At 42.0% G+C, this 18,846-nt stretch overlaps 2 protein-coding genes across 2 annotated transcripts; one reads left to right on the forward strand and one right to left on the reverse strand.

The window, feature by feature from the left end:
- Positions 1 to 726: 726 nt before the first annotated feature.
- Positions 727 to 12,308, reverse strand: tti1 (TELO2 interacting protein 1). Its single transcript, XM_037276980.1, has 14 exons — positions 12,192 to 12,308; positions 11,020 to 11,764; positions 10,482 to 10,819; positions 10,125 to 10,407; positions 9,090 to 9,261; positions 8,708 to 9,000; positions 7,972 to 8,361; positions 7,460 to 7,619; positions 7,222 to 7,389; positions 6,800 to 6,951; positions 6,538 to 6,678; positions 6,248 to 6,452; positions 3,633 to 3,720; positions 727 to 1,275 (listed from the first exon to the last, which is right to left on the reverse strand). Exons 2-14 carry the CDS (start codon positions 11,743 to 11,745, stop codon positions 1,074 to 1,076), a joined length of 3,318 nt encoding a protein of 1,105 aa, XP_037132875.1. The 5' UTR covers positions 11,746 to 11,764; positions 12,192 to 12,308; the 3' UTR covers positions 727 to 1,073.
- Positions 12,309 to 12,540: 232 nt separating this feature from the next.
- Positions 12,541 to 18,338, forward strand: zgpat (zinc finger, CCCH-type with G patch domain). The gene is made up of 7 exons (XM_037244260.1): positions 12,541 to 12,686; positions 13,731 to 14,397; positions 14,984 to 15,117; positions 15,367 to 15,525; positions 15,898 to 16,017; positions 16,921 to 17,332; positions 17,779 to 18,338. Exons 2-7 carry the CDS (start codon positions 13,787 to 13,789, stop codon positions 17,915 to 17,917), a joined length of 1,575 nt encoding a protein of 524 aa, XP_037100155.1. The 5' UTR covers positions 12,541 to 12,686; positions 13,731 to 13,786; the 3' UTR covers positions 17,918 to 18,338.
- The last annotated feature ends 508 nt before the right edge of the window (positions 18,339 to 18,846 follow it).

The following is an 18,846-nucleotide window of genomic DNA, read 5'->3' on the forward strand; positions in this document are numbered from 1 at the left end:
AAAAACACACATCAACACACAAACACGAACAACTTTTTGTCCTAATTAGAATTTATAATCCCACTTCATGTATTTGCATTCGTTTCACTTTTTTTCTGCACTACTGTAACATACTAATTTGTCAAATGCTGTGTGTGTGTGTGTGTGTGTGTGTGTGTGTGTGTGTGTGTGTGTGTGTCTGAGGACCCTCCCACCTGTGTTGCCGCTGATGACTAATGGTGCTGTTGTCAGCGCTGGCAGAGGGATAAATAGCTGCGGCACACAGTTGAGATAAAGAGACGGCGCGCCACATTTGCTTTACATTAAGTCGAGCGGCCTAAATGGAAAAGGTGCCGTCCTTGTTTCCTCACACCGGAGGCCTGGTACATTCATCACGGCGCTATGAGGTGGCTTACCCGACCAGAGAGGTGATGCGATAACGGAGAAGGACTGGGCCTCTATTGTTGAAACATAACCTGAATGGCGAAGGCTTAAGAGCAATAACATGCTGTGATGGGTGATGTCGGCTGCTCGTGAATAACAGAAGGAAGGCCGTTCAAAGACTACCGCCACATTGTTCACCTGGTTTCATTGACTTTCTGCTTGGCAGAGACACACTTTCCTTCGTTACACTTAGAAGCGTAAGAGCCTTTGAATATATAAAAAGGTGCACATTGTCAGCAATAATAATAGAAACTAAGTCATTTAAGATGGTTTGTTTTAGCAGTGAAGGACAATAATTCAAGCAAGGTTTTAACAATGAGGTATGTATTTGGAATACAGATGAGTGACAAACACACTCAGGTCAATTAATGTTCATTGAATGGAAATGATTTAACATTATGATCATGATTTGCATTGATATCGTTTTGCAAAACAATTTTTCAGTATATTCAGGAAAATTACTTTGTTAATCATAATTAGGTGGGAGTGGGGGGGGTACACGATAAAAAGATGTGACAGTAACAGGCAAAGATTACCTGGTTGATTATAGAAAATTAGAACTTTAGTGAAAATGTCTACAACATCTGTACAAACACGAGTCGTCTTCTTAAATGAATTGTCCATTGGAAGTGCATTAGTCACAATTAGCTTTACTCATCACCTGTTTGCCCAAATTCCTCCCGCAGTAATTTGAGGACATTGTCTGAGTACTCATCTCTGGGGCGTCCCATCCCACTCAGCTGCACGGGCTGCAGGTCGGGATGCGGTGGAACAAAGGAAGACGGGCAGTGGATCTCATTTAACGTCAACCAGAAGGCATCGGGGTCCACCTGGATCAAGTGGTGGAAGACACTGTAGAAGAGGAAAAACATTCAATTCAATCTGGGTGACGTTTTGCAAATATTTGCGAGTACCGTATTTTCCGCCCTAAAAGGCGCACCGGGTTATAAGGCGCACCTTCAATGAACGGCCCATTTTAAAACTTTGTCCATATATAAGGCGCACCGGCTTATAAGGCGCATAAAATAGAAGCTATACTGCATCAAACTGAGGTTGACTAGGGTTGCGGTATGCATCCACTAGCCAATAACCAACGAGCCCTCTATAAACAATCGCGTTTCTCAAACGATCTCCTATAAAATGATCAGAACTGACTAAAGTTCGATCTAACGCATTGGTACTACTTACCTATGTTTCCCTTCCATATCGATCCGTAGATTTACTCGAAACATTAACAGAGCAGCCTATTTTGACATGAAATAGCCTGGTACGTATAGCAGCTATCGCAATAGCATTAGCCATCCGCAAAGTCTCACGAGCCTCAGCGAAGTGTAAACAATCGCGTTTCTCAAACGATCTCCTATAAAATGATCGGAACTGACTAAAGTTCGATCCAACGCATTGGTACTACTTACCTATGTTTCCCTTCCATATCGATCCGTAGATTTACTCGAAACATTAACAGAGCAGCCTATTTTGACATGAAATAGCCTGGTACGTATAGCAGCTATCGCAATAGCATTAGCCATCCGCAAAGTCTCACGAGCCTCACCTCGCAATCTCCCATGAGCCTCAGCAAAGTGTAAACAATCGCGTTTCTCAAACGATCTCCTATAAAATGATCGGAACTGACTAAAGTTCGATCCAACGCATTGGTACTACTTACCTATGTTTCCCTTCCATATCGATCCGTAGATTTACTCGAAACATTAACAGAGCAGCCTATTTTGACATGAAATAGCCTGGTACGTATAGCAGCTATCGCAATAGCATTAGCCATCCGCAAAGTCTCACGAGCCTCACCTCGCAATCTCCCATGAGCCTCAGCAAAGTGTAAACAATCGCGTTTCTCAAACGATCTCCTATAAAATGATCGGAACTGACTAAAGTTCGATCTAACGCATTGGTACTACTTACCTATGTTTCCCTTCCATATCGATCCGTAGATTTACTCGAAACATTAACAGAGCAGCCTATTTTGACATGAAATAGCCTGGTACGTATAGCAGCTATCGCAATAGCATTAGCCATCCGCAAAGTCTCACGAGCCTCACCTCGCAATCTCCCATGAGCCTCAGCAAAGTGTAAACAATCGCGTTTCTCAAACGATCTCCTATAAAATGCTCGGAACTGACTAAAGTTCGATCCAACGCATTTGTACTACTTACCTATGTTTCCCTTCCATATCGATCCGTAGATTTACTCGAAACATTAACAGAGCAGCCTATTTTGACATGAAATAGCCTGGTACGTATAGCAGCTATCGCAATAGCATTAGCCATCCGCAAAGTCTCACGAGCCTCACCTCGCAATCTCCCATGAGCCTCAGCAAAGTGTAAACAATCGCGTTTCTCAAACGATCTCCTATAAAATGATCGGAACTGACTAAAGTTCGATCCAACGCATTTGTACTACTTACCTATGTTTCCCTTCCATATCGATCCGTAGATTTACTCGAAACATTAACAGAGCAGCCTATTTTGACATGAAATAGCCTGGTACGTATAGCAGCTATCGCAATAGCATTAGCCATCCGCAAAGTCTCACGAGCCTCACCTCGCAATCTCCCATGAGCCTCAGCAAAGTGTAAACAATCGCGTTTCTCAAACGATCTCCTATAAAATGATCGGAACTGACTAAAGTTCGATCTAACGCATTGGTACTACTTACCTATGTTTCCCTTCCATATCGATCCGTAGATTTACTCGAAACATTAACAGAGCAGCCTATTTTGACAGGAAATAGCCTCGCGGGTACAACAGCTATTCGGTGACGCCCCCTGACTACAGTTGCCGTAATGCTGGGAAGCGATGCGACCTTGTAATTTATTAGTCGTACTAAAACGTACTGAAACATTTTGGCAGAGCACTGTGTACAACCAGTATGGATCAACAAATTCATCAGTTGATCCATATATAAGGCGCACTGGCCTATAAGGCGCACTGTCGGCTTTTGAGAAAATTTTAGGTTTTTAGGTGCGCCTTTTAGGGCGGAAAATACGGTAATTGGATTCTTTTCAACACTTCAGCATAAAAGTTGGTTTCAATTAAGTAAGTTTGAAGGATGATGAAGATTCATCATGATTATCTTGAGTTTACACTTGGGCAATTTAAATCCTACCTTATTTACGACTGTATTCCAATAATGAACGATTCGACACTGGCAAGTAAAGATGACTTTTACTGACATTTGGTGATGTTTGGTTTTACCTTAAGCAGGCCTGTTGCAGTCCGATGGGTTGTCTGCAGCTCAGGTAGGGCAGGCACGCATCACAAACAATATCTAAGTCTTCTTCATCTGGAAATACACAGCAAACAAAACAGAAAAAAAAGATTAAGGAAAAACTATCCAAAAGTAGTTTGGGAATTCAAAGAACTGGAAAGTGAACCAGCGTCATAGACTGGACTGTGTTGGACTTTCAAGGTTCCACAAAATTCTGCCAATTGCTTTGAACTGATCACTAATTAATTAAGTCTTGAAGCAAAATGAAGTGCAGTAGAAGAGGAGACTCAAGACTTTTGCCACCTCAAGAAGGACAACACGAGAACATTCAGCTCAATCCACGCCGACCTCCACTGTGGCACAACTCCTTGGTGGCCAAAATATTCTGCTCAATAAAACACTGGTAGGGACAGAGGAGCTCAGAGCATTTCAGAGTTTGATCAATATCCCTGTTGCAAGACGGTGAAAGATGAAGACAAGAGAAGAATTTTTGAGACTTTGCATCTTTAAACCCTTAGCAGGGCTGGTAGAGCGAGGAAGACTCACAGCGGGGTGGTTGTGCTTATCAGGCTTTCATCTGCTCCCCTTTCCTATTTTAAAACGGTGGTGGGTTGGTGTAAAAAGCCCAACTGACTCCTTCATGTCTGGCTGGCTTCTTGCTGCACACTTTCAAGTGCACCAAGCCATGACCCTGCCTCACCCCAACTGGACTATCGCAACCTGGCAAATGCCCACTTTTCTTTCCCTTCCATGTTGCGTTGCTTCAACTCTTTCATCACTTTCTCTTCATTCCAACCCCCCACCCCCCCACACACACCTCTTGTCCAATCCTCACATTCTCGGCAGACACTTAGCCATTCCCTCAGGTGCAAAATGGGCTTCCTTTCAAGCCTCATTTCAAAACGTGTCGATTTCTCTCTCCGGGGCGACCCACACTCGCGGCGTGTCAAGAATAAAAGAAGCGGTGCACATTTCCCAGTTCAATGGGATTATTCAGCTACCACTTCCATCCCCTTTCTTCTCTTCTATCTGCTGCTGCTTGCACTCATGACCAGCTTCTTTGTGGATACTTGGAATATAGCACCAGCAGTCACAAATAATCAGGTGCTGTTCGTGGTTCTGTTGTAAATGAAGAAAAGGTGGGATTGAAGCAGATAGAGCCGACCGGGGGACATAGAATACTTTAGTTGCCGTCTCGGTGTCCGCGGCTCGCTGTGTGACTGAGGCTCGCTAATTGGCTTGCTGCGGGCGTCCCAAAGGCAAGCTGGAGCCAAATCGGTATTCACGCGAGTGATGCGGCATGCAGACGGTTTCTCTCATGTTGCTCAATGACATGCTCAACACCTTGCTAAGAAAGTCTTTTCTTGCCTGAATAAAAGTTCAACTCCATTAAAAACAAACAAAAAAAAAAAACACACCATGTAGCAAAAAGTCTAACTTCCACTAACAACTATAAAACTACCATGTAAAGGTAAGGAGAGGTGAATTTCTACCACAGATGACATGGGTATGGGCAGTACTTAGTTTTGGTGGTGTTACCAATGACGTGCCACATTGCGTGCATGCATGACGTGTGCACCTTTTGAGCTGCTGACTGGGCATTCATAACAAGGAGGTGCTTCATTGATTTTAAGTGCTGCAGTGGTAACTTTATTTTGTGTAAAACAACAGCTATCAAGGAAAGGGGGAAATCAATATATACTTTTTTAACTTTTGGAAAATAAAAGAAAAATATTTGGACCTTAAGCAAATTAGACATAATTAAAAAAATATCCATGTTCCCAAAGGCAATTTTCATTCACATTTTAGTAGGAGAAAATGAGGTTTAAATAAGTATGGCAAAAAAATTAGTGAACAAAACACTACTTGTGGGAGCTCAACCATACAATTCCCTGCAGGATTCTCCTTAAAGAATATAAGCTGTAAATTGACTGGAACAGCTCTCATTACACTGGCACAAAATTGACCTTGAGGGAAAAAAAAATGCTTGCAGCAGTTTCTGTAAATTAAGGCGTACTACATTCCACCGAGTATTGTGAGACATGATGTAATATGAATACGCGCACGCGCGCACACACACAGTAATTGCTTTCTGTTTATGTATAGATTGCAATGGCGTTAGACTCTTCCAAATAAAGCTACTCTCATGAGCAATAAAACATAAACCTATTCAATTGTTTTTAAGGTACAGTGCTTAAACAATTTAAAAAGTGTTTGTATAAAAAAATGTCAATCCCGCATATTTTGATTTCAACCAGTTAATGTCTATTTTGTGTATCTGAATAGATTAATAAGGTAAATAACTATTAATTGTACACGTACCCATTCGATGTAGTTATTTTCCACTGTTGTATGTCTGCCATCTGCTGGTGTAACTGCATGTGGACGTGCATGCGGGTATGGACCCGCTATACGAGTGGTTTAGCTCCCATATTTTTTGTTTTTCCCAATCTCTTAAATATTTTTTAAATGAATGGGGGTGGGCGGGGGGGGGGCAACCAGTAATTTACAGAATCTTTCTCAAAGCTTGGGTGATCCATTATGCGCCGCTACTGCAGCATGCCCGGCCGGGAATTAGGTGGACATTTGTGTGTTCACTCACCCAGGTCCAAGCTCTGACAAAGTGAGCCCAGCCCCTCAAGTACCGTCAGCTGCAGTTTGTAGGCCAGCGTGCGAGTGTAGACCGGTCCTGATTTAGCACTAATGGAAGCCTGCTTAACCAGAGAGGAGGTCAGCTTTGGCAAAACCTCCTTTGAGACTCTCCTCCTCAGGAAGTCACCACAGGTATGACCCAAAGTACACAAAACCTGGAGGGTAGAAGCACATATGTTCTATTTGGGATTGTAGGAGCTTCTATTTAAGCATAATACTGTCTGATTATTTTGTACGTACCCTAAAGGCTCTGAGGACGGCTAGTGGGTCATCAGCGGTCAGTCTCTGCAGGAGAGGGGGCCAGCAACGATGGGCCATGGGTAACAATTCGTTTTCCCTCTCACTCAGCACACTAACACACAGCTCCAGTACATCCAGCACCTGATGGAAAACGCAAACAAGGAGACACGTACAAGAATGCATTCTGTTTGGCTAGAAGTCTGCTGTGTGTGCCCCATTTGCACAATACACGTATATGAAAAGTTAGGGTCAGCCACAGTACCTTAAGTCGGAGGTAGAGATTTGAGTCAGACAGCAGATGAATACAACGCTCCATAACGTCTTTGGTAATGCTGAGGTGGGTGGGAAGTTCTGCTTCCACATCACAACCATCAGCATCATTGTCTTCTTGAAAATCTGTGGGGGGAGTAATCTCTGCAAAGACGTAGAAGTTACGTGTCAGTTCAGCTGAATCACGACATAGTAAAATTTTCATTTAATCGCACGGGGGTGATATACAAATTTCCTAGTAAAAAAACAGTTTGGAGCCCTGCTTATACTTTGACACTGACATGACCTCGGAAGGTGAATTCATCCAGCCCTCAGCTGTCCCTTGCACAAATAAATTCATGATAATGCTGCATACTTGGCTCTACATTGCACTTTCCTCTGCATGGGGTTAGTCTTGTAGCTACAGAATCCTACCCAAGTCTTCAGGGTCATCTTCCTCTATTCCAATGCCTTCTGCCAGCTCTCTCTGCTTACGGTAGTCCAGCAGGAACTGGCGGATGTTAAAGACTTCCTGGTCGGCGCAGGTTTGCTTTGACCGGGAAGACTCTTTGGTTTTTCCAGAAGTCAAAGGAAACCATCTCGCTGGATTAAAAGCACACAGGAATACAAATTAGAGTCTGCTCCTTCCGTCTTATCAAATGTGAGATCTCACCGAGTGCCTTCATGAGGGCGTGCAGTACAGAGCAGAAGAGAGAGGCGGTGTGATCGTAGCTGAGGTCGAGGGCCATGAGCACATCCTGGATGATGTCTCGGACCAGAGGCAGCAAGGTGGAGTCAGAGTGAGTCAACATCACCGTCAGCACCCTTGGAGCCTGGACAACAGGACAAAGACAACATCAAACCTTGGAAGTGTCCACAATATTATGCACACTGCATTTAAAGTGTATTTCCATGTATTGAGAATGGTGACATTCAAATAGTTGTTTGAGCGGGAGGAAATTATAAACATTGTCGGCGGGATGTCAAATACGGGTACAGTACTCGTTTTCACGGCAGGCCTAAATCGATAACACCGAGGTTGAATTACCTGCAGAGAATTCTTAAACTGAATAACATCCTCTAAAAACAGATCAAATTTTCTTAGTTTGCTAGCATGGGGGTCGGCATGGACCAAGTGTGAGAATAGCAAGAACTTTAAAGGGCTTCTAGCACTATAAAACTGACCTGCGGATGCTGGCTGAGCCTCTGCAAGTTAAGCGAGATGTCATTGAGCAGATAGTCCGAGTTCTCATTAATCAACTCCTTCAGGGATAAGTAGCCACAGGCCTTGCTGATGTCCCACATGGAGTCCAGTGCTGCTTGGCTGATCAGAAGCGTTTCCTCGCCCGCTTTCTCAAGCACCGGGTACAGTGATGTCATTAGCAGGGGACGGAAGTGGTGTCCGAGGGCCTGAGCGAAGCAGGCCACACCCTCCAGCTGGATGCACAGCTGCCAAATGTTACTATTGAGTTGGTGGACTGTTGAAGTGGGCGGGGAGGCACGAGAAGAAGGGATGACTTGAAGGCGGTCGGCATGACTGTTGGATATGGAGAGGAGGACGGGCGGCCGCAGTAGCTACAGAAAGAAAACGGGCAAATAGTAACATTATGGATTACTGAGGTTCCTTGATTTGCTTAAAATACAGTGTTAAATTAAATTCAGAGATTATCAAACAGTAGTCCCAAATTCTGTCATCATTATGAAATAAGCTTTAAAAATATAATAATATAATATTTACGGTTTATTTTGACACTGAAGATTTCTTACATTTGGGGTAATGCTCAAACAGTGGATCCAAAATGTAAAAACAAGAAGGTAAACACTAAACAAAAATCAAGAAAAAAGGTTTGTGGGTAAGTATTTTGAAGTATTTGCAACCTGAACTAATAATAACAACTAAACAAGGCGTCTTTGTCCTCACCTGTTGGTCCAGTCGATCTCTGTCAGTCTCCTCATTGACTGTGATCAAGTTCCAGTTGTTGAGGCTGATGTATTCCTCCATGACCAGCATCACAGCTGCTTTAAGGTCTTCCTGAGAGGGAAGAAGTCCTCCACCCTCACCCTCCAGGCATTTTCCCTCTGTAACGAGAGTCATGCCAGCAGCGCCTCTGATGATCTCATTAAGAATCATTGCGGCCTGCTTCCGGTACGCTGATGACTGGCGGTACAGATCCAAGAAGTGGTCCGTCAGCAGAAAAATGTTGCCATAGTAACCTACGAGTAAAACATAATAGAATGACTTCAAGGATTTAGATGGCTACACAACCACAACGTAAAATGCAAAACAGATTAGGTCCCAATACCTAATGTCCGACAGATCTCTGTGAGCACAGAAAAGATCTTTTCATCTGTAAAGAAAAGAAAATGCTTCCTCCGTACATGAGTCGAGTGATTGGAATCTGAGCTTGTTTCTATTGTGGCATTGTGACTTCGTTCTTCTACAATATGGACATCTGTGACGTCCAACTCCAGCACCTGAGAAAAAAAGAAATTTATTTGAACAGCCTTGCAGAAAGCTGTGATTCTGTAAATAAGTACACAATCCCCTTTAAATGTACATTTTCACATTGACGATTGTGTTTGTGCAATAACAGTCGGTGAAGTGTGGGTGTTGAACCCTTTTAATCAGGAAAAGTGTTAAAAACATCTAAAACAACCTGAACTGTCCAGTTGTCATTTATTCAATATCTTGGGAAACCCTCATGAGGTGAAGCGGTTTGCATCATGGATTGATGGGTGAATTCTCAATGTCAAAGCTGGTATGTTTAACAGTAGTGGTACAAATAATCTCTCTAAGTGGTTTTTAAAATAATCACTGCCCAAGGTGAGTTTGATTATTTTTTGTTTAACTTTTAAATTCAATAATGTATTTGCATTTTATATTTAGTAACCAAATTATTTAGATACATTTTTTATTTCACTTTTGTGGAGTACATTTTAATGGAGTTAATTCTGAAATGCATTTTTTGAAATTCTTGCAATACAAACGCAACCGCCTACTGCTGCAAAGTCAAGAAAGTGAATATTTTCAATTCTTCACAACCCATAAAATGTCTTGACATTGCTGTACAAAATAGTTTAGAACAGAGCATTTTAACAATATTTATGTTTCTATTTAAAATAAATAAATAAACATTGGGAGGTTTGTTTAAAAACATTCAAAATATTCTCTAACAGTTGAAGACTTGAAAGTTATGCTGAGTTCATTTGCATAGACTATAAAAAAAATCTGAGAAAAACATTTGCATAATAATGCGGAATGTAAATTGGTGACATGTTCCACTCGTGCTATTTCCTTCCACAAAGTACGGCATTTATGTCACTACACTGCTTGTTACCTGCATCAGGGCTTTCGAAATCCTCTCAAGATGCACCGCAGAGTTCAGCACCACAGACACCAGTGGTCCGAGGAGCTTTAAATAACCCAGAAAGACATTAAGGACAAACAGCTTCTTTTGGTCATCAGAGGTCCGCATCAGTCTGGGTAGTGAAGTGGCCAAAGAGTGGAGATTCTCTGACAGGACGTCAGTGAATGCTTGAGAGCTGCTTTTACATTTGATATCGTCGGCATTGACAGGTATCTGATTTTTCTGGGAAGCCTTTCTGAGCGCAACTTCGCACCTGCAGAGAAGAAAAGGTAACTGGAATAAGATAATAAATAACCTGTTATTGTGCTTGCTGCAATAAAAACAAACCTCTCTCTGACTCTGGGCTCTTCATCATTAATTGCTCCCACCAGTGCCTCCAGAAGCAGCCCAACACACTCGCCCAAAGAGTGAGTACACCTGTCCAACAGGTGCTCAGCCATCTCCACCACCTCCAGTCGAACTTTCCAGTGCTGGTGTGCCACCGTACTGGAGATAATCTTCTTTAGAAGCATGCACAGTTTTCCTGACGTGTTCTTCACCCAGTCCGATGTGCGACGGACGATCAGCTGGCCAATCTTCCCTAGGTCTGTTGAGGGAGATTTCAACGGCTCACTAGACTGAAGCTGAGCATCTTCCATGACGAGGCTGACGGTCCTGGACCAAACCTAAATGAAAACATAATGTGAAAGGACAATTTCAAATTGCTTTTCAAAGATCAGTCCATAAACCAGCTTATATTATTCTTGTTTTATGGATTTGATGACTGGACAATTAGCTATAAATGACGTAAATCTGGTGATTCGACCACAACTGGACAACTAATTAATAGTAAACCATGTTACGTAATAATTAGAACTTATGGTACCTTGACAGCTCGAACTGTGACTCCGTGGCCTTGTCTCAAATCTCCTGTGATGATCCTGGCAACTGCCATTGTAACGCCAGGTAAGAATGAAGCCATAGCATTGCCTTCAGCTTCGCGTTCATCTGAGGAGGGCACTACATGATCCTTATTGCAGTCACATTGCAGAGTCAACACCTGGAAGAACCTCAAGGCTGCTATTTGAACATCTCTGGATTTCTCCTTCTCAGCTAAAGCCAGAAGCAGTGAAACGGCAGCTCCCAGCTCAGGCAGCATTTTGTTTTCAAAAAATTGGAATAAAATATCGCCATATGCAGCATGAAGCAAGGTGTCCAGGCATCGCAGTGCTGCTAATTTCAGCTCCTCGGATGTATCTGCAGGTTTTCCAGGATTTTCGGGGGAACACAGGCAGAGGCAGAGTTCTGAGAAGAGTTCATGGAGGGTCTGCCAGCTCTGAACGCAGGTGTTCTCCAGGACGTGACTCATGGCTTCAACCACAGCTTGCACCACTTTGTCCTTCTTGGGCCCGGGCAATTTGAGCACAAAGCGGAGCGGGAAGAGGACATAATCTTGGAGCTGCTGCAGGGTGGCATCGTTGACCTCTTTTAACTGAGCACTCAAAGTCTCAACATTGCTCAAAGTAGGCACGCGGGTTAGCAGGACACAAGCTGGACGCAGGTAGGAAAAAGCAATCTTTGGATCACTTATAAGCGCCATGGTTGGAGGCATCGCAGCTGAGCCCCGTTCTCTGTATGGTAGGATCAAACATGAGAGATCTCAGTATCATTCATTTATTTATTTATTCATCCTCCAAATTTCCTCACTAGGATCACCTTTTAGACATTATAAAATCGGTTTAACTGTCTCTCTAACTATTAAAAGTTGGTGTCACGAACAAATGATTAGTTGATAACTGGGAGTAATACATTTTCCGTAGACAGTATTGGAATTTCAGACATCTGTCTACTTTTAACAGCAATTGACATTATGCATATTTGCATCGAAAAATCAGAAGTCAATATTCCAAAAATGTACAGTACTATAATCACCGTTCTACTCTCTATTGAAGTAGGAACCACATTGCTGGCATCTAGCATCTGAGTCATCAAATCTAAATACTGCGAAATAACTTCCTGTCCCGTATGCTGTTGCATTATTTAAGACTGACCACATACCTTCAATTTGATTTGCTCAGAAAATCCATACTACATTGCAAAACGCACAAAATGTTTTGCAGGAAAAGTAAATACAAGCGCACTGGCTGCTGGTGACGTTCATTACTTGCGCCGACGATGACGTCATTTATGTTGGACGGAAATGCAAGTAGACGTCTTCAAAAATAAATGCACACGAGTATCAATTGAAAATGCAGAATATTTTTCAGTATTCAAATAAAACAATGAATTCAATTCAATTCGCTTTACAAGCACATTAGATATTTCTTGTGAAAGGGAAAACAATTTCAATAGCTGGTTTGTCCATTACACATGTTTTTACTTTGGAAAAAAATAGACCGGACGTGATATTCGTGGAAACTATTTTGATTCAGCCGGTGAACTTCGTTACTGTCTTCGTCTCTTGTGCAGTATTTCAGTTACTTCCCACGTTTTAAGTTTTAATCGCCCTTCCTGTCGCGGCATTAGTTTCAGACAATTAGCCAGATAACGAAGGTAATGCCAGGGATTATTGTGATCATTTCTAATGGGTAGCTCGAAAGCTGCTAACACTTTAGCCACATTGCTCCCATGTAATTTACTGCTGGACTTGCTAATTAATGACAAGTTTGATCAAACCTTATGCGATTTCTAGAGGTTTCGTGTACATTAGACGTAAATTTGCATTTGATCCATGCATTTTTCTATATTCTCTTTTATTTGGTGACCCTAAAGCCCCCGGCTTAATGTTGCATGTGAATTGCCCTGACTGATGTACACAAGCCGTGTTTACAATTTACTATTTGTCACAATGTCACCACTCCACCGCAGATATCATTGTACCCGATACGATAATATTTCCACCCTTCTTGCGTTTCGGGGTGTTCCTCTCTCCAATAAATGATGATTCGATACATTCTCTCTATACCTGGGTTGCAATACGATTCAAGGAGCGATTATTTTGAAGTGGAACGTTTCGGTTCTTTCCATTTGATTCGATAGTACGATTCGCGAGGGTACAATGCAATGAGTTTCTTGTCATTTACAATTTAAATGAACTTGCCATTAGGTTACTGTAAATGTGACATTTCCTTCCATTCTGTCGCTTTCCAATAAAAGACAAGTTGACATGGATATCTTTCGGTATATTCCAAAGCGAAGCAGTTTTGCTTTGATTATAATTACATATGTATTTTTTAAATCAACATTTATTTTGATTAATGTATGTATTTGCAACTAGTGATTATTTTAATCTCCCATAAATCTGTTGATCATTTTGGTGATCAATTGATTGGATCAGATGAAACAAAACATGTTTTGATTACTATAATTTCAAATTGAAAGTGTGTGTGCGTGCATGCGAGCGTTTTTAGACAGCCTCAGAGTAATTTTACAAGTAAAGATTTTTACAAACGCAAGTCAGAAGAGTTACATTCATACAAGAATAAAGTTCAAATAGTTGTGTGCGTGTGAGATACACACGCGTGCGCACGCACACACACATACACAAAAGGTGGTTGTTAATCCAAAGTGATTTTAAATTATGCATTTCCCTTGCAGTTTCCCCGAAGGCTGGATGCCTCTCATTGCCGTTCTGCCCAGTGTGGAGTGACACTATGGATGAAGAAACTCTGGAGGGTGCAATCTCTACGTATGAAGCCCAGCTGCAGCAGGTGGATGCCACGCTCGCTGCTGGCCTGGATCCCTCTCAGCAGTGTGACCTGCTCAAACTGAAAGAGGACCTGTGTCAGCTGATAGAACTCACCAAGGCCAGCCTGCTGTCTTTCAGAAAGAGTCTGCTTCTGGCTTCCCTGGAGGACACTAGTGGAGTGCAGGCCAATGCCCAAAAGCCTGCGGCTGACACGAAAGGCCATTTGGAGTCTGAGTTTGCTGCTTTCTACACTGAGCTTGGGGAGGTTTCGGGGACTAGCGCTGAATCGAAGGAACGAGATCAGGACACAGACAATTGTGTAGAAGATGAACGTGAAGAAGAAGAAGAGGAGGAAGAGGAGGAGGAGGTAGATACTTTGAGTGGTACCAAAGTAAGAGCACCTTACAGGACATCATGGGGGACCCTGGAGTACCACAATGCCATGGTGGTTGGGGCAGAGGAACCAGATGGAGAGGAGGCACGAGCTAGAGTTTTGTACATTTATCCGACGCAAAAGTCCATGAAACCATGTCCATTCTATCTTGAAGATAAATGTCGCTTCCAGGATAACTGCAGGTAACAGTTTGTTTGTTTTACCTACACCTTCATCACTGGTTAGGCATGCATTTGTGCTTGGAAATATTGTCCAGCAGGTGGAAGCAAAGCCATATTGTCAATTTTGTCATTGTGTGAGTGATGATGATGGTGATGAAGATGATGATTATTATCGTAAGCAAAGCCATTTTGTCAAAATTCTCATTGTGTGAGTGATGATGATGATCTTTATCATTATACAAACAGAATCGAATCTGGATAAGTAGTAATATACTGCGACAACACTGGTATAATTCTACAGCAGTCAATTGACAGTGTATTAAAATTCTAAATTACTACTCCAGAATTGCGTTTACTCATTTTACTTTCATATAGAATCATAACTATACAAAATATTTTCTCAATGATGTGTTGTGTCCATTTTGACCTTAGTTTAATTTGCCAAATATGGCTCTTTGCATAAGCTCCTGTCAATGTTTCAGTATTTTTCTCCCCTCAATGGGGATACACCGTTGTGAACTGAGAATTATGTCTCTTTTATTCTTGACATCCTTAAACCCGAAATAGTAGAATCTCTGCCTTGTCTTTTTATTCACCTTCCGCAAAGGTTTTCCCATGGTGAAGTGGTATACGTGTCGGAGCTCAGAGACTTCCTGGACTGTGACCTCAGTAACCTTGAGGAAGGCTCGTGCTGCTTGACACGACACGAGGATGGCATCTGGTACCCAGCCAGAATTACAGGTACTGGGCTCATTTGAGATTTTACTAGTCAAGATTAGAGCTGCACAATAAAAAAAACAAATTGACATCTTTTCTAACATGATAGTGCTCTGTTATGATTGACACTACTACAGGGTAGGGTTTTAAATCACAATAGTTTGTCCTCATTGCCAATCCATTTAAATCAGCCATGCCAGAAACCTTATTGCTTGACAAATAAAGATCACTGAAAGTCATGTTTGTTGTTATATTTTTGTTCCTCCCTTTTAGATATCGACAATGGCTTTTACACAGTTAAGTTTGACTCCCTGCTGCTAAAAGATGCTGTGGTTGAAGCCGACTGCATCATCCCACCACTGAGAGAAGACGACCCACTCTCCTCTGACTCGGACCCAGGAGATGCTGAAGATGATTCGGCTTACGCTAAAGGTATTTTTCAATTAGATGTTATCCTCGACTTTGGTTTTGGCGGTATTGTTGAAATAGAGAATGGAAATATTTACTCTACATGGGTTGTGGGAGACTTTTACTTTGACTTATTACTGCATGACATTGTGCATTGTTCCCTTTTCCTAAAATTTCTGTTATCTGTATATGAAGGACTCTAGAGGAAAACTTTCTCACCAAGTTACACTCTGGTGCAACACACATTTTCTTCCTGATTGTCAATTCCACATGGTCCTTACCCTAAATAAGCAAACATTTGACAAACAATGCCTCTTTTGAATTTTTCTCATTATAAAACTACTTTTGTTTTCCCATTTTGAACTTTGTGCTTGATTAAAACTTCTTTTCCAACAGTTTTGGAGTCTATAAGTGAATCGACTGCAACGAATACTTCAATTTTTGGAGGTTGGGAGGCTCACACAAGAGGCATCGGATCCAAGCTAATGCTCAAGATGGGTTATGAATATGGCAAAGGTTGGTGAAAATGTACTTAAGTCGCAACTATTTTGAATGATGTACTATCTATACTACACTGTGTTTGTTAAATAGTTGCAAATTGTCCAAGTGCTTTACTCACGCTGAAGTACACAAGTATTTTTTTATGAGGACAGTTTGACTTTGAAACAAATTGTTTATATTTTCCATGGGAATTTTTTTTTTTTTTTTTGAAAACAAACTAATCCGCGGCCGATCTGAGTCCTGCAACAGGTGTTCGACCATAAAGGTTCCACTGTGAATCCTGTAAATATTCCACTTTAGTGTCAGTTTTGGGCAAATTAGGCCTTGAGGGGACAAATATATTCTGCTTGCTAGTTAGGGTGATGAAATTGATGATTGATTTACGACACACGCCTATAGCCATGCATAAGCACCTGCTGGCATTGCAATTAAGTAAAAGGTCAAAGTCGTGACGTGAAACATCAGCCTATGAGTTTCTTTTTTGCTCTTATACTGATCTGAATTGTAAGGTAACATTACCAAGACATGCTAAAGGAGGCCATGTATTTGATTACAGCCAGAAATATGAATTACAACCCATTGTTTGTCCAGGATGTTTCCACCTTGATGCTTCCAGACAGGGCGAGCTTTCAATTTGAAAGTGAAAACAGAACATGACAGGGTCAGAGGTTCTGAGATGAGACCCGGCTCTTGGTTATTTCTCTCTTCCCGGTGCCATTGATATGCATTACAATGTCGCTTGGGGTTGCAACATATCAATCACAAAGGGACCACGCCTAAAACAGTACCTTACTTTATCATCTACCTCACTCTAAATGGGGACATGATTTACGTTTGGAGTGTCACAGACAGTGTATTGAAGGAGACATGAATACAGATGGAGACCATAAACCGAACTTGCCTCTTTTGATTTCTCAGGTTTAGGAAAAACGCAGGAGGGTCGAGTGGAGCCCGTCATGGCGGTGCTTGTACCTAAAGGCAAATCATTGGACCATTGTGCCGAATTAACCCTGAGACGCACTCAGAGCAAGACACAGGATGGCGTGAAAACGAGTCGGCCGAAGCGCCGGCGGAAGCCGAGGGAGGCTAACGGAGAGCGCAAAACCGTCTTTGACTTTCTCAACCGCAAGCTCGGTGCCAAGGAGCGCGATGCGGACGGGGCGGCAACGGCCGCTGGCTCGTCCGCACTCACCGGGGTGGAGGCCTACAATGGGGGCAAGAGCACCAAGAGGAGCCTGAATGTGAAGTTGTTCCAGGTGGCCCAGAAGGTGGCCCAGACTGAAAAGGAGATCCAGAACCTGACCCAGTTGCTCAGCAGGCAGACCAGCAGGTCAGTATTACTGGTTTTTGGAAATTACCTTCAAGGAGGGTTTATGAATAACATTTCAGGGCATGTCAAAAGTTGGATTTGGCAGTTTTCAACTTTGGTACAAATTAGCCTTCCTCATCCTAAGATGTAATATAGTGGTACTTTGACTAAAGAGCGCTCCAAATTACAAGTGGACGCTCAATCCTTTTTATTATTTTTGTCTTGTCTATTTTCTACAAGTAAAAAATGTGACATCCCTAATCTAGATGTAATGCATCCCAGTTGTTGTGTTGAAGTGATGAGTCATTGGAATTCAGGGCTGTGGTAAAAGTGTAAATGAGATGCAGAGATTCAAGGTGAGACTCGGTGTATGCGGCCAACTCATTGGGGAGAGTGCAGCCCGGAATCCAGCCCCGTCTCTCTCCACATCCTAATCTGTTTGTTGTCTGTGTCATGAAAAAAAACAGGGACGCGTCCAGAGTGAAGCAGCTGGAACAGAAGTTGTCGGCCGCTCGTCGGCTGCTGGCCCAGCAGAAAGCCCAGGAGCTGTCCATCCAGAGAGAACAAAACAAGGCGGACACACACAAGAAGATGACCGAGTTCTAAGATCTTTTTTGTGAGACTTTTTGTAGTACCAAACACTCACACATACCAAACAACAAAAGGAGTGTTCATTTTTTGACTTGCTTTAAGTCACTGTTTGTTTGACTTTGGTCGGTACAGAAAGTATTCGATGCTCATTATTGTTTGTAATACATTTTTATTTCTGTCCACTAAAAATATCAGTTTAAAATTTTGCTCATGTTTTTTTTATTTCTCATTGCAAAGCAGCTCTGTCCTTTTGGTCTTCCCGATTATTATTATTATTATTTTTTTAATCTGTTGGCATTACTCTACATGTTTCTAGCATTATGGTTCTCAGATTCAATTTTACAGTACAAATGCAATATTTTATAAATAATTCCTTACAAATTTTAGGGGCCTGTTCCTGCTGTAGCTGTAAAACTCAAATACATTTATAAATCCCGAGAAAGATTTGTGTTTGTCCACAAGGTTTCGTAGCATTCTTATAGTGGGTAAAAGGAGAAAGAATTTACCGTTCTGACTAATGTGCTCCGTTTTGGTAGCAAATTGTTATAATGTGCCCAGTTTTAAATGAAATATTAATAATAACTGAGGCCAAGTCTCTATTTAGCCAATCAAATTTGCGTGTCTCTAGGCTTTCAGTTCCACCGGATTTTTATGACAATTATTGGACATTATGTTTTTTAAAAGGTCATTTCCTTCCTTCCCACTTATCTTGGCTTGCTCACCGTGCTCATTGAAATAACATTGACGTGACTACTAATGAAAAGCAAACATTGCTTTGTAATGCTCCAACAGTTGGAGCATAATTTAAAAAAAATATCTTGACAAAAATGAGGTGCCCTCTCCATCCTGCATGTTTCGGCTCTCTCTCAGTCTTTTAATACTCTGAATTGTCCAATGTTTTGTTCTTAGTCTTTCTTGGGTGTTTAAGGTCATTCTGCTGAAAG

Source organism: Syngnathus acus, chromosome 2 (assembly GCF_901709675.1).
Source record: "Syngnathus acus chromosome 2, fSynAcu1.2, whole genome shotgun sequence".
In the NCBI taxonomy this organism is placed as follows: domain Eukaryota; kingdom Metazoa; phylum Chordata; class Actinopteri; order Syngnathiformes; family Syngnathidae; genus Syngnathus; species Syngnathus acus.

Coding starts and splice junctions, on each gene's coding strand:
- zgpat (XM_037244260.1), top strand. CDS start 13,787: ATGGATGAAGAAACTCTGGAGGGTGCAATCTCTACGTATGAAGCCCAG. Junction 15,118..15,366: donor GTACCCAGCCAGAATTACAG/GTACTGGGCTCA, acceptor CCTCCCTTTTAG/ATATCGACAATGGCTTTTAC. Junction 17,333..17,778: donor CTCAGCAGGCAGACCAGCAG/GTCAGTATTACT, acceptor GAAAAAAAACAG/GGACGCGTCCAGAGTGAAGC.
- tti1 (XM_037276980.1), bottom strand. CDS start 11,745: ATGCCTCCAACCATGGCGCTTATAAGTGATCCAAAGATTGCTTTTTCC. Junction 9,001..9,089: donor AGAGATCTGTCGGACATTAG/GTATTGGGACCT, acceptor TTTTACTCGTAG/GTTACTATGGCAACATTTTT. Junction 1,276..3,632: donor CTGCAACAGGCCTGCTTAAG/GTAAAACCAAAC, acceptor CCTCTTCTACAG/TGTCTTCCACCACTTGATCC.